This window comes from Ischnura elegans, chromosome 10 (assembly GCF_921293095.1).
Source record: "Ischnura elegans chromosome 10, ioIscEleg1.1, whole genome shotgun sequence".
In the NCBI taxonomy this organism is placed as follows: domain Eukaryota; kingdom Metazoa; phylum Arthropoda; class Insecta; order Odonata; family Coenagrionidae; genus Ischnura; species Ischnura elegans.
The window spans coordinates 63861904-63876197 of record NC_060255.1 but is presented as its reverse complement, the minus strand read 5'-3'; the positions used below and the strand labels follow the sequence as shown (position 1 = coordinate 63876197).

General features: G+C 36.1%; 1 protein-coding gene across 4 annotated transcripts in view; it reads left to right on the top strand.

Moving 5' to 3' along the window:
- LOC124167084 (dmX-like protein 2) overlaps positions 1 to 14294 on the top strand; it is a 113107-nt gene that overhangs the window by 85856 nt on the left and 12957 nt on the right. For 3 of the 4 annotated variants that reach the window (XM_046544876.1, XM_046544875.1, XM_046544874.1), the window contains exons 46-50: positions 1166 to 1367; positions 2004 to 2331; positions 3258 to 3382; positions 6324 to 6501; positions 13552 to 13635. In XM_046544876.1, coding sequence (XP_046400832.1) covers positions 1166 to 1367; positions 2004 to 2331; positions 3258 to 3382; positions 6324 to 6501; positions 13552 to 13635 — 917 coding nt within the window. The remainder of the gene's footprint in view (positions 1 to 1165; positions 1368 to 2003; positions 2332 to 3257; positions 3383 to 6323; positions 6502 to 13551; positions 13636 to 14294) is intronic. The other variant, XM_046544877.1, reaches the window with a different exon arrangement.

Here is a 14294-nt window from a genome sequence, read left to right as displayed (position 1 = left end):
AATTTTAAACATTTGAAAAGTATCAAAATCTGCACATAGTTTATTAAAATCTCTTGCAATTCTGTTAGACAGATATTTAAGGTAATTACTGCTAGTGTATGGGAGATAAAATAAGTTCTGGGATCTAGAGAGCAATGCAGGGACTTTTATACTAATTAAACATAACAGGTCTGAGCATTGAACTGATTTGGATACCCATCCATAACATGTCCCTTACCTTGGACATTATTGTCATGGAAGGTTCGATAGAATGGATCATAAGGGTAGGTTGGAGGCGACCTGCTGGCCATAGGTTGGCCCATACAACCATCACCAACAAATAATACTTACCTGAAGAATAGTAAGGCAGAGAATCATTCTTTATCAGAGAATATACAATCATTTTCTGTTACAGAACAATGGGGAAACTTCTAATGAAATCATCGTGTGATGCATTGTCCAAGCAAAGTTTCAGTCGGATGGAATTTTTCACTCAACTCATGCAATAAAATCATAATCTTATAATATTTAGAGATCATCTTATTTGAAGCATCATTTTTATCTGTTATCTTCCCATCTTATTTACCCCAATCAATTTTGGGTGCTTTAATGATGAGATGATCTTCATTCAGTATTCCTACTCCCAAGTTTCACCATGACTTGAACAATGTTTGAACGGGAGTCTTGCCCAAACAAAAAGAAGACCTTATCTCTCAAATAGGTGGCTTGTCCCGGAAAATATATCCAGCGCACATTCTGATGAATGGTGAAAATTGTGCAGTGAAAACAAGCAAATTTCATGAATGAATAAATACAAGACCTCAAAATAACCCCTTCCCTGTTTACTATCTTAACTGCACAAAAGATTTAGACCCAAAGCATTTAAGCATCTCTGGTGAGGAATTCTTTAGCAGATGGCAGGCTGTGAAATTTAGAAACGTTGCAGTTTTGTGTGTCAATTTGGATGTTAGCTCATTTTTTTTAATCCTTTCAGATGTTTTTTTTCTTTTCCTGTGCAAAGTTGTTAAATAATTGCCACAATATTTCTGCGATAAGTTTGGTTTGAAGCTTAAATCAAAGTTCACAAGTGCAGGCCCTTGTGTAACAAAGCTCTGTTATATTGAAGTAAGCTCCATTATAGGTGGGCTCCACTGTATGGGTCTTATTTGTCACATTCTCTTTGCAGAACTTCCTGTCTGTAGTCCACTTGTCCATGGTGTTCTTCGTGTGGTTGGTCAATGGCAGGATATGCTGAAGGAAGACTTAGAATCTAGAGGTGCCCCTCCTCAAGACTATATTCCAGGCTGCTTTGTTGAATCATCTGCAACATCAGGACCTGCCATCCATAAATATCGCTCCCTCTTGGATAGATACAACACCCCTTTTCAGTGAGTAATTGAATGTATTTGTATGTCAGTAATTTATAATAAGGAATGGTTGGTTCTACTTTTATGTTGGTTTGGACTCTATATCAGTTCCTGGTATTGGTTTTTGCTTCTGGGTTTTGTTTTCATTGCTTTATTGTATAAAGCTGTCAATTTTTGCCAAGCAGTATGGAAGCTGCCTGAAATAACACATCAAGTTGTCTGTCAAGTTATCAGATTCTTTAGTCACTCTATTAAGAGAACGTGTCATAAATTATGTTCCTGAAAATTTTTCAAATTCAGTTTTGCACAAATTATTTTGCTTTGATTTTTTTTACTTGAGATCCAATTTTGGATCTGTGCTTAAGAACTGTTGGAACCAAGAACTAAAGTAATAAACCTACCCGTCCTAATTTATGAATAACTAAAATTGCCATTTCAGTCGGCAAGTTTTTGCTACGGGCAAATTGACTTTTTTGCGTAAGGCAAACGGAGACAGGCTGACAAATCATCGGCTCTTTATGCAAATGGATTATGAATAGAATTTTGATTGCGTGGAGTGAATCTAGTTTTCACAGTCTAGGTCAAAGGTGGATATATTGGATTTCCACAGCCTAAGGATGAAACTGATTGTAATTTCTTTTTTTTTTAATAAATCAGCTCGCGGCTTCCAGCTGCTGCTCCTGCCCGAAGGTTATGGAGCTTTTTGGTGAGGCACGAGGAAGTGCAAGACATCTTTATCCGAGCAGTGTTTGGCAAGCGCCGCTCTATCTTGGCGACTATTAATGGGGGAAGTGGTGGTCTGGGGCTGGGAGGTGGCCTTGGCGATTTACAGGACAGCAAAGAGCAAGGGGGAAGCAGCAATGCCGTGGGATCGAGCGGTGGAGGTGCTGGTGATGGCACGGGCCCCTCGGCTGCCTCCCTTCCGGAACCAGTGAGAATAATCCACAAAGAGCAGGACTCCATATCGGCATTCTGCTTAAATGAGGTATGCTATTGATGATCGCTTGTGTTGGTTATTAGAGATATGCAAAAGGTTTTTTTAGGTTATTTTACAGTCAAAAGGTTATTTTACAGTCACAAGTGGTATTATTCTTATGACAACACAATAGATGTTAATACTTTGTTTTGTGGAAATATAATTTTGTTTTATGTGAATCAACAAAAAAAATGAGTTTGCCGTTGACATCGTCAACAAGAAGTTATGAACATGCTTCGTTTTCAGTCTTCCTCAGGATAAGAATGGGTGTGCTGCTAGTGGTGATACCATGAACTACATGGTGGGAAGTGAGTTGCTTCATAGGGTTATAGAGGGTGTCTTTTTTTACCTGGAATTTGTTACTTATTGGACAATATTTTTACTAGGAAGGCATCTTAATTTTAACTAGACCGTCAATAATTCCTTTGTAGATCTTGCTACCTCTTCATCTTTTCTCTAAAATCTCTCCAAGGTACTTCTCTAAATGCTCTTGAAATGCAAGGTATATCTGTAAATTAAACCTTACAAATGCGAGTTTACACTTTTGTGAATTGTCATGTGGACTCAGTAATAGGGCAAATAATTATTTGCATTTTGAATTATACTATAATGAATTACAAGCAATTTGGTGAAAAATACATTGGGAAAAATTATTTTCTGTATTATTGCAGCACTTGATGAGTATCAAATTGTTGCGACAAGAAAACCTGCCGAAGGCCTCATGAACCTATCATTGGCAAGTGCAAGTGTGAAAAGTAAATAAGCAAAGTTCTCTCATTATGTATCTGTATGATTTCATTCACAATGGTCAAAATAGAAACCACAGCTGGGAAATATTTAGTACTTTTACCTCATAAACATGGAATAATGCTTGCATTGTGTATTATAACTTTTTTGGACGCCCGGTATTGATTTATTTTTTATGAAAATTACAGGTGACTCCTGGTTTCCTAGCCCTCGCAACTCCAAGAGAAGTCCAGGAAATGGATATTTCGCTTCTGCTGGAATTGCCAAATTGGTTGGAAGATGAATGTGAATTTGATATTCTGAATTTATCCAAGTTAGTTCATTTTAATCTTTCTTTCTTCTTCGTGAACATTTTTGTTTTACTCCTATTTCCCTATTTGAAACAGTTAATTTTATACACTTCTAGAGAGAGAAACTTTTTGTTCCCTACAGTGGCATAACTATGGAGGTGGGGGCGAGGAGGATAGAACCACCCAACCCCCTACCAGCACTCTAAAAATAAAAAAATTGTATCGTATCATTCCTACTAGTTTGCACAATAATTATATTTTGTAGTTTTAATTTGACCTCTCTTATATATTCATATCAGTAGCTAATTTGCATGATTATCGAAGTATAACTGATTTATATAATTAATACTACAAATTTAAGGCAAAATTTCGTCTATTATTACCTGGTGTGTTGTGTTATTCAATATTATCCTTGCATCTCAAAGCCAAGGCCTAGTTAGGCCACTGGAATCCTATCATTGAATTATTGAATTTTTTCCCCCTGTGACTTATTAACCTTGCTTGAACGTTGGCTTGCTGTTTAAATGTTCATTCAGCTGCATGGAGATTTAATGATAATTGCACTGTCTGTAGCTAGGGTATCCAAGCAAATTAATCTTTCCGTCTTTTGTGTAAATGTCTCATAACTCTGCGGGCCGCATGTAAAATTACATATCTCCACATTAGATTTATGACCAATATAGACATGTTTTGGAGTGAAAAATTGATAAATAGTGAGTTATTATTGTGTTTGCTATTATTCTAATATATTTTGTAAAATTGTGATGAATCTCATTGGCTGGTAAAAAGTTCAAGATGGGCTGCGGGTTGGCCACCCCTGGTCTATAAGGCCAAATTCCAACAAATTCAAGACTTCAAAATGGTTGCCATTCTAAATTTTATGTGGCATTTAGGGCTGGGCCAATTGATGCATGCATCAGAGTGCACAATCTTGTCGAAAGCTTCCTGCATTGTGCTACAGTCGAATTTGTCTGTGACAGAAAATTTTCTAAAATCAGTTCTCAAGGATGAAATTTATGCTTATGAGTTTTGGTTGCTATTCTTAAAATTTATCATATGCCTTCAATGAAATTCAATCAACCCTTTGGATTGTATTTGGCTTACAATAGATTCAGCTCATGATGAGAGTTACTTCTTTATGCCAGTTCGGAAATTTCAAATTTCACCAGTTTCATTTCCACTCACACGGTATATCATCAATATTATCATTCTATATCTAACTTGTTAATAATGTGCATTATTAGTATAGCAACATTTATTCATGCTGATGCTCTACAATCTGATTCCTTGTCCAGAAGTAATGCAGACTAAGCATACTGTTGAATTTGCTTTACGATCGCAACTCCGGAATGGATTAATATCATAAAGAGAGGATCAACTGCATCCTTATTGCCCCCAGGTATTTGTCACTGTGGGTTTTAGAAGGAATGTTGTTCCTTCCTAACCATGCGGAGAAAAATCTCTGGATCATAGTTTCTCATAGGTTGGTCTTCCCTTTCTCTAAGAACATCAAATCTGGTTTTGATAGTGGTAGCTGACTTCTCCTGAATGGTGACACAAGATTCTTCCATCCCTCTTCCTTCCTCTCAGATCCTCATCTATAGGTGTCGTTTGGCTCATTATTGTGGTTGTACCTCTTTCCTATCTTTCCTACTCTTTCATCCTCATTCCGAGGCACAAGGTGAAGAAGTCTCACTTATAACTAGAGATGGGTCGAATAGCATTTTTCTCCAATACGATTACCTAATTTTTTCCAGGATACCTCACTCAAATCGTGCGAAAGATCCACAGAGAAAAAATCATTCGCCTTGACCGGGATTCGAACCCGGATCCCCGATTTCCGGTCGAGTGCTTTAGCCAGTTAAGCTACCGAGGCGTCATTCTTCCCTGTGGATATTTTCGGACACTACCGGACAAGATGTTGCTGGACTGCTGAGCATATGATGCCACAAGCAGTCCAAATCGTGCGCACAGCGCTACAGCGAAAATATCCACAGGGAAGAATGACGCCTCGGTAGCTTAACTGGCTAAAGCACTCGACCGGAAATCGGGGGATCCGGGTTCGAATCCCGGTCAAGGCGAATGATTTTTTCTCTGTGGATCTTTCGCACGATTATGCATTGCGGGTGACTCCCGTAAAAGTTATCACCGCGGCTAGTCCCGGTATACTTTAAAACCCACCTCACTCAAATATCGAATACTGCATTACTGAGCATGCATTTTTCCACCAATTCTAAACACTAATGGCAATAAAAATTTTAAAAAAATGCTGAACTCTTTAAAGTCATTCTACTTCAATACAGCTCCTAAATCCTAATGCAACTGACACCCTCGATTACATCAAACTTGCGCACATGGCGAGCTCCGCAATTCTTATGTTCTTTATTATATGCATATTGAAGGTTATATTATTAGTAATACTTTTCTGCATTTATTGCAAACGTTAAATTAAATAAAGAATTGACTATTACTTTAAAATTAGAATATGTAAAGTGTATATTTCTTCATGCAACAGGTTGTCATAAAGGGAAAAGCCAGTCTTGCGTGCATTTGAAAGGGAGAATAGGAGTATGCTGTATTTAAATGCCAAATTTTAATGACAAGTTTTAGTAAAAATATTATTACAGAATTGAACCAAACTAATGTGCAAACCTTCATGTAAGACCCAGCCATTATCTGCAAATTTAATTAAAATCACATACTATCTGTGCAGTGTATCGAAATTTAAATAATTGATAACTTTGTGTCACCAAATATCAAATAGTATAAGAAGTTCATTATTTGGGGTATTCAGTGATGCAACTATTGGATAGTCCCATCCCTACTCATAACCAATCTCAGCAGTGAATTCCTATGACAAAAATTACTTACTAATGGCAAAAATAACCTATGCTCTCTGTCACCTCCTCCAAATACCTACCTACCTAAATTCATGGTGTTTGAAATACTTCATTCTTTTCACAGAGAAGCAGATTCCATGCCATCTAGCAGTTTCCTAGTCATTCAAACTGCACAGGATCGTCCATTGTTGAACCAAACACAGTCTGTTGGCTCAAACCAACCTTCGGGCTCATCAAATTATTCAAGTGGAGCTGGAGGTGGCTCCAACACAGGCGGACAGACTGGAAGGGGTGCTACTGTGGTAAGCCGAGTTTATTTATGGGAAAAGAACTTATATCTAGATAGCTCTAACAGCCATAGAATGCACTGTTGGTATCCAGTTTAACTGGTCCTGGTTGATTGGTTGGTATCAATGTCCATATGCAATTGTATCAGTCTTCTTCATGCAGCCAAGAACATTGCATTTTAATAGCACTCATTATGAGCAGCTGGACTCTTTTTGTGTCTATTCTATATAAGCAAACCTTCTCAAAATATGATATTATCTCTGTTATACTGACACTTATTAATAAAAGACTCTCCCAATTCCTGGAATGTAGGAACAATCTGTAAAAGAAAATCATATTTGCCTGACCACATTACCTTTGTGGAATATTTCTAATGTCACCTGAAAGGTGGTTGGAAAAAATTATCCTGCACCATGGAATTGAACCACAGACCTTAGGATTTCTGAGCCACTGCACAGACCACTATACTATCCAAGTTCCGTGATTACCATGGCAGGTTTATGGTACTAGGTGTTGATTTACCGAATACATAGTTGGTCCCTTGGAGATATTCCACCACCCTATAACCAAGTCCAATACAATTTTCTACCAACTGAGATCGCTGTTAACTACAGGTATAAGATGAGTAAGGCAGGATGGGAAAAGGTCTGGGGTTTTGGTTCTGGTTTTTATTATCCTATGGCCAGTTAATATCAGATATTCATCATTGTGCTGTGCTTGAAACATCTGCATTGTTAATGATCTAATCTGTAATTGAAAATTTTGTCCGGCTTCAAAAGTTTGGGCTTTATATGCAATATTTATCACTCGATAAAGAACATCCTTACTCAGTATCTCTGAATTTTTCCAAGATTTTAGTCAAATATTGGCCATTAAAAATAAGTGGGGTGAATTTTAGGGTAATCACACCCTCTTCAAACCCCTTGATTTACTAAGTTAGGAAATTTGTGTCTCTTTGAGTTAGTTTCGAATAAATTATTAGGTCTTCTGTGATAACTTTGTTTGAAGGCGTTCACTGTGGGCCATACTGGTTTTTAGTGGGCTACATAATGGTTACTTGGAAACATTTTGCAGAAGCATTTACTTTGTTTCTCAGTTTTTTCTTCACTTTCAATTATATCTGTACAAAAGCTTCTTGGCATGGAAGAAGACTGCTCCCAATGCTCCTGTGTTAACTTCTTCTTTGTCCTCAGCTAATGACTTTCTAACCAGGGGTGGCTGTTCTTGCATTCATTACTCTGCCTATCTATCATTCTCTTACTTCACTATCTACTAACTAATTAAAACTTAGTGGTATTTATCTATCTTATGCATAATGATGAAGGAAGGTAAGCATTCAGTAATTTTGGAAAATGAGGTTTGTTGGTACAGTATTATCCCGATACGAAAGTTAGTTTCCCTGTAAAATAAGGTTTTTCATTATTTTTCCCAAAAAGATCTTTTATCTTTTCCCTCTAAGAAATCCTGCTGACAACATTCTTACTCATTAAGTTTTTCTGGATATATGTTGATAGACGTATAATTTTTGCATACATACTGATAATAAATCACGAGGCAGGTCTGTCACATTTTGCTCATTGATTTCTGTTGATATTTCTGCAATGGCAGCCTCAAGGTTCTCAAATTAAAAGGTATAAATTCCTCAGAAAGTGCCCATCCTCCACCATCTCTGCCAAGTTGAAAATTATGGATAAATTGGACAAGAATTCTTTGATTGGTAAGCCTTATTCGACCAAGAAGGACCTCCCAAGTGTGTGGTCCACTTCCTGTCAATCTAGTTCTTGAAAACACTCGCTTTGTGCAAAACTTATAAAAAATTGAAATTTGTTTCTAGTTGTAAACTGAAATCTTATAAAACTTACTCTCCTGTCATCAAATGAAATGTTTATCTTGAGATTATCAATTGTTTAGGCAAAAAAAAACATTTTGGCCTTTTGCCCCAAAATACTCATCTCCCGTTCATATCCACATATCAAGTTATTCACGTATAACTTTGGTCTGGCACAGCAACCAATGCTGATACTGTATCGGGGTTATGCTGTACCTGCTAGGGTTCTGTTGACAAGTTTTTTTGAGTGCGCTCACACTACGGCTTTATTTTCCTGTGCAGACCTTGAGTGCTTTGTAAAGAATCAACACCAACTTTAAAATGCTTTTAATCACGTGCTCTCAAGGTTTTTATCAGCACTGCTGGTTTTTTTTCTTCTTTCATCATCACGTGTGTGTGTGAAAAGAGTGGTGAACTCAGCTTTCAGTATTTTTTTTCTCATCAGTAAGCTAAAATATATTTGTGTTAGCTGTTTCATCTTCTTTTTAAGCAATGGAATAAAAAAACTTATGGGATGGGAAATCCTGAAATAAAGAGTAAATTTAATATTATACATACAGTAAAGCCTCTTTACATCGTAATGGAGGGGACCAAAATTTGGGCAATTTGATGTGTGGAGGTTCACTATGGAGAGGTCTTAGTGATAGGCACCATTTTTTCATATAATTTGGAAATGAAAGGCACTACTGTCTTTTAAACCATTATATTTATGTGTTTGAACACACATGCATGCATCAGTGAACAAATATTTATTATTTAATAATTACAGAAAGCGAGTGCTATCACATGATTTTTACCATGATTCGAGAGAAAGTGATGTGTTCTCTCTCAATTCAACAGTCACTTAAAATGATTGGGATGGTTGGATACCTTTTTTCTTATTTACTGTTAGGTGTGCTCTCATACTGAACAAAATGGCGACAACTAATGATTAACGTGAAAATTACAGCATAATAAGCTGTATAAGAAAAAAAGAGTGAAACATTTATTGCTGAAAATGTCATTCCATGTAGGTAATCGAGGCTGCATTAATGGTCTCTTGTTGCCTCGGTACAATTTGCAGAGGTAGTTAGGCCGTCTCGGGGGTATCTCGATGGTATGATAAGTAGAGGATTTACGGTATAAATAGGTTCACTAAAAAGAGGTTTGCCTATAAATTTACATGTAAAATCAGACGGGACTGTAGGGGTGGTAGGGGTTTATGATGTAAAGAGGTTCATTACAAAGAGGTTTTACTGTATAATGTTCACCCATGATAAATTCACTGAAATGGGACGATCATAACAAATGCAATACTATTGGCATTATTCTATCTGCTATTAGTCAATGTATAATCGACAGCATTGTGGGAACAATTCAACCACATGCAGTAATAAAAAAAACTTCCCACGTTGAAGAGATAAACAACTGTCCAAAAATTTGTAGAGGATGTTTTAAATGCCTGATGGTGACTGAAAAATTGGAAATCTGTGAATATATACCCAATTAAAGTGTTAGTGACAGAGTGCAAAGAAGGTAATTGGAGGAAAGGTTCGTTGCTCATGGAAAATGAAGGTGTTACTTAAAGAGTGAGGAATGGAAATAAGGACTAGTGACGGTAAGAAGGGAAGAGTTGCCAATTGCTCCTCTCAAGAAAGATAGAAAGAGCTTGTTCCGTAAAGATAAGAATGGGGCTGGAGCTTAATTGCGTTTTTCCCGTAGTTGCGAGTATATGCATTCACGCTTGTTACCCAAAGCCGAAGGTTAATACAAGGTACTGTCCTCCACCTTACACTTAGTGTTGCAGTTCCAACTTCCAAGATTTATTCATAGCCATCGCTAGAGTGCTGAAACCACTAAATCTTGAAGTTGCCATGTATAATTATAAGCTTTTTGGATGAGAGCTGATATTTTTGTGAAGGGGTGGCTACTTCCTGTTTTTAATTACATTTGAAGTGTCCTGTTCTTATCTGTGCCAGCTAAAATAAAACTTTGTCCCATCTGACTCTACCATCTGCTACACTGGCGTTACTACAGTTGTTTTTGGTATTTTCCATGCTTAGGCATTATGATTGATGTTCTTCAAGTTCACAACTGAGAATTCAACCTCTTAAAAATAACTGCTGATATTGACTCTTGAACTTTTTTACGTAAACTGATTAAAGAAATTTGTAGACATTCTCTCCCTAGCAACAAGTGGATCACTGTAATGAAATGACATATTCATAGTCTATTTGAAGTATAAATATGCAGATTCATAGATATATGTAGGCTATAGATTGGTAGCTCTATGGACATTTATATTTTATAAAAAGAAAACATTATATAAAAGCTATAATACAGTGCAACCTCGATATAACGGCACCCCACGGTGCACTAAAAAACACTCGCTATAGCGAATTGTCGCTTTACCGGAGGTGGAGCAAATAATAGCCAATATACCTGTTGCGAACAGATAAACAGGAACAGGAGTGGTGCGGCGACAGATAAACATCTATCCGATAAACATAAGCATAAATCCAGACGAAAGGCGATGTTTTTTTGCATCACTAAATTTCCTTACTCAAATAACGACTAACTATTCAAACAATTTATAAGCGCCACACTGAATAAAAATCATTTAAAGCATTGTTTCGTCAATCATTATATTTATCGAACGACAGTTTACCACATAAATTTGAGACTGAGCACTCCATTAACTTCATTTCTAACAGATCGCTAGCAGTTACAGAGATTAAGGAGTCTTGATGAAAGTCTTCCGGCGGTGAAACCCTCGCTATGGCGAGAGCCAATGCCGAAAGGGTCTCGTAAAAACGAATTTTTTAACACTCTTATTATAGGGTCAATTGACGGTGCATCGGCTATCTCTCGTAATAGCGGGGGTGTCGCTATAGCCCGTACTCGCTTTAACGAGGTTCCACTGTAGTTGAATTGTGACCTTTGAAAATCCAGGAATTTTTATTGGCAAATATTTTTATGAACTCTGTCAATAGAAAACTGCTGTTCCATTAATACATATATGATGCAAAAATTTAATTTATGACAAATGGTGGTGTATTAGAATCGTTATAAAATGCATTTTTGTGGTATATTTCCCATTGTAGTTATTTATGGTATTTATGATTCTTATCTTTAATAGTAAAAATAATTTACTGGGGCTTCCAGGTAGTATGTAAGGGAATTAAAAGAATATCCCAGGTTTTTTGTGGGCTCCTGTTTGTCAGAAAATGTTTCTAATAGTCTTTAAATTTTGCTGAAAGTGGATGTTGCAGGAGTTGGATTCAGCAATTCGTCACATCCGAGCCTCTAAAAAATGAATAATAATTCTCTCTTGATCTCTCCTCCATTCATATGCAAATAGCCATTTTGGCTTCCTCCGGAGATAGATGGTGATTATTCATTATGAACCTAAGGTTTTGGCCAGTTTAATTCTCAATATTGGCTTAGGCATGTTTGGATAGAGGCATCTTTGAATTCATATACTGAATTTTTTGGATGGTGGCCATTTCATGCATATCTTTGCATGGTTCTCATATTTGACTACTGTCTTTACTGAATGACTATCTTATGCTGACTATTTCTTGATATTTATCTACACTTCAGCTCTAAAAATTTTAACTTATCACTGATGAAATGTGGTTTTGGTCTTGCCATCGTGTTCAAGATGCTTTGCTTAAATAAATTATTATAAGGTATGATTGAAATCTTTTTCGTTAAGCTTTTTGTCTCTTGTCTGTATCTTGTAAGCTAACTGAACATTGTTTCAGGGAGATACCAAGGTACAGGTGTATCACATATATCATTTCCATTTTCAAATCTCTTTTTTTGTTCTCATTGGCTTTGAATATAATACCAAAAAATCCCTCATTTATCTTTTTATGGGCTGATACTCTAATGAAGTTCCTCAAATTTTTTTATGCCAAACTTGGTTTAAATTTATTACTTTAATTACTATGTACAAACTTAATAAATTATACTGAGTTGCATGGACCAAAGTATTACTGTGCAGGTATTTGTGGAGCTCTTCCCTGCGATTCACCGCCTGGGATATATATATATACACATATTGGTAATATAATATAAAAATGATCAATTATCGGATGATCTTTGGGAGCTTAGCTATTTTTAGTCTTCCAATAAATCATTACTCTTACTAGGAAACACGTAAACTGATGTTCAAGGACTGTTCTTGGCTTTCCACCCAGTTCAATAACTCCACGGCCTCCAATTTTTGGCTCCCAACTTGGGCACTGTCTTCTTTTTCATTACCTTGATAAATGTACCTGAGACAAAAGCTGAAATGTTGAGGCATGGAGTAATGGACCTGGCTGGAAACCTGACAGCACTTTGTGAACATCATTTACCAGGAAACCACCAATTCGTATTTCAGATAAACTGATGTTAATGATTCAAATCAGGCTATTATTTTTCTGAAACTGGACTTGGAAATATTACATTATTTATGTATACCCTCCTTCTACATTATTTTATTATGAGCCATTACACTTCATTGATTGATCTCTTTGAATAGATATATGTCCATTTATACTTACAAAATATCCATCTTTAGCTCTAGTCTTTTAGTGAATATTTTGTTGCTCTTTATGCAGAGACATACATGATTGTGTTTCTTGGATAATGTAACTTCGAAAAAAATTAAATTTTTTGAAGATAATTGCAGTTTGATACTTTTCCTTGCCTTTGTGTCAAGTTTTCTCCAAATGTATAATACCTATATGAAAAGTAATGTTTTGAGTGTGATGACTTGATAAGTGTCCAAAATCATGCCTGAAAATTGTATTAATTTTTTTCCGCAATAGTTTTATTTTCTGTCTGAGATTTTCAGAAAATGCGGATACAAAACCGGGATTCATATCTTTTTCACAAAAATTTAGCATTACCCTTTAAAATATAGCAAAGTTTCTTAATATGAGTCTGACAAATAACTTTATTTTGAATTAGGTATCTAAAAGAAACGTTCTAAGCAAAACAAATGTTTTGCTAGTGTTCTGAAGGTGAGGCTAGTGTCCCTATGGGGAAAAAAGTATGCGACATAGTAACAGCATTTTTGCCCACACTTTGGGTCTGCAAAACATTAACATTTCAAGGTTTTTTTTCTGTCAAATTGCTGTTCTTATGATTGGTCAAAATTTTCTGTAATCCCTTTGGATATTCAACCTTCTGCTGCTGTTTCAATGTGATTCTTATACCACATCTCTCTTTTACTTCCTCTCATCTTTGACCTTCTTCTCATTAGATGAAAGGGCTGAACTTTCCTGGGTCTCACAACCCACGGTTCTGTCAGTTTGTCATTGATCGTAGTCGCCACTTGTTGAAACCGGTGAGCCTTTAAATATGCCTTGGGTAGCTTAATGGAATTCATTTGTTCCGTTGTGTTTTTGTCTCGTCGGTTATGTTCTTTTATTTGCCTTGCTCTTTACTTATCACATTTCAACTTCAATTAGAATGCATTGAATATGATGCCACATGTTAGCTGTAGAGATGTAGTTACTGCATGGCTGCAGTGTTAAGAAAACTAACTCCTGCACTGAGTGTTATTCAAATCTTGAATCTATATATTGCTTGCTTTGTTGAAAGATGAATAATTTCTTACAGAATACGCTTAACAAGTTTATCTCTTGTGTATTCATGAATGATGGTTCATTGTACCTATTTTTATATGCAATAGTACAACTATTTTTTAGACTCTACTAAATTTTTACATATTATATTAATCTTCAATCCATAATAATTATAATCATATGTAATACTGTTAGAGCATCTGTAGTTTAGGCATATTGTTTCAGATGCCTTGTTTATCAAGAATTACTTCGTGTCTTCAATTCAATAGTAGTGAGCCATTGTATTTGTTGCATTTGCAGAATCCTTGCACATCAGTTAAAATTTTTGAAGTTTTTTTTTGTAGTCGCAAATAAGAAATGCTATATATATTTATGTGGAGCTTAGCAGCTTTGTCTTTTTGTATGTTACTCCATTTCC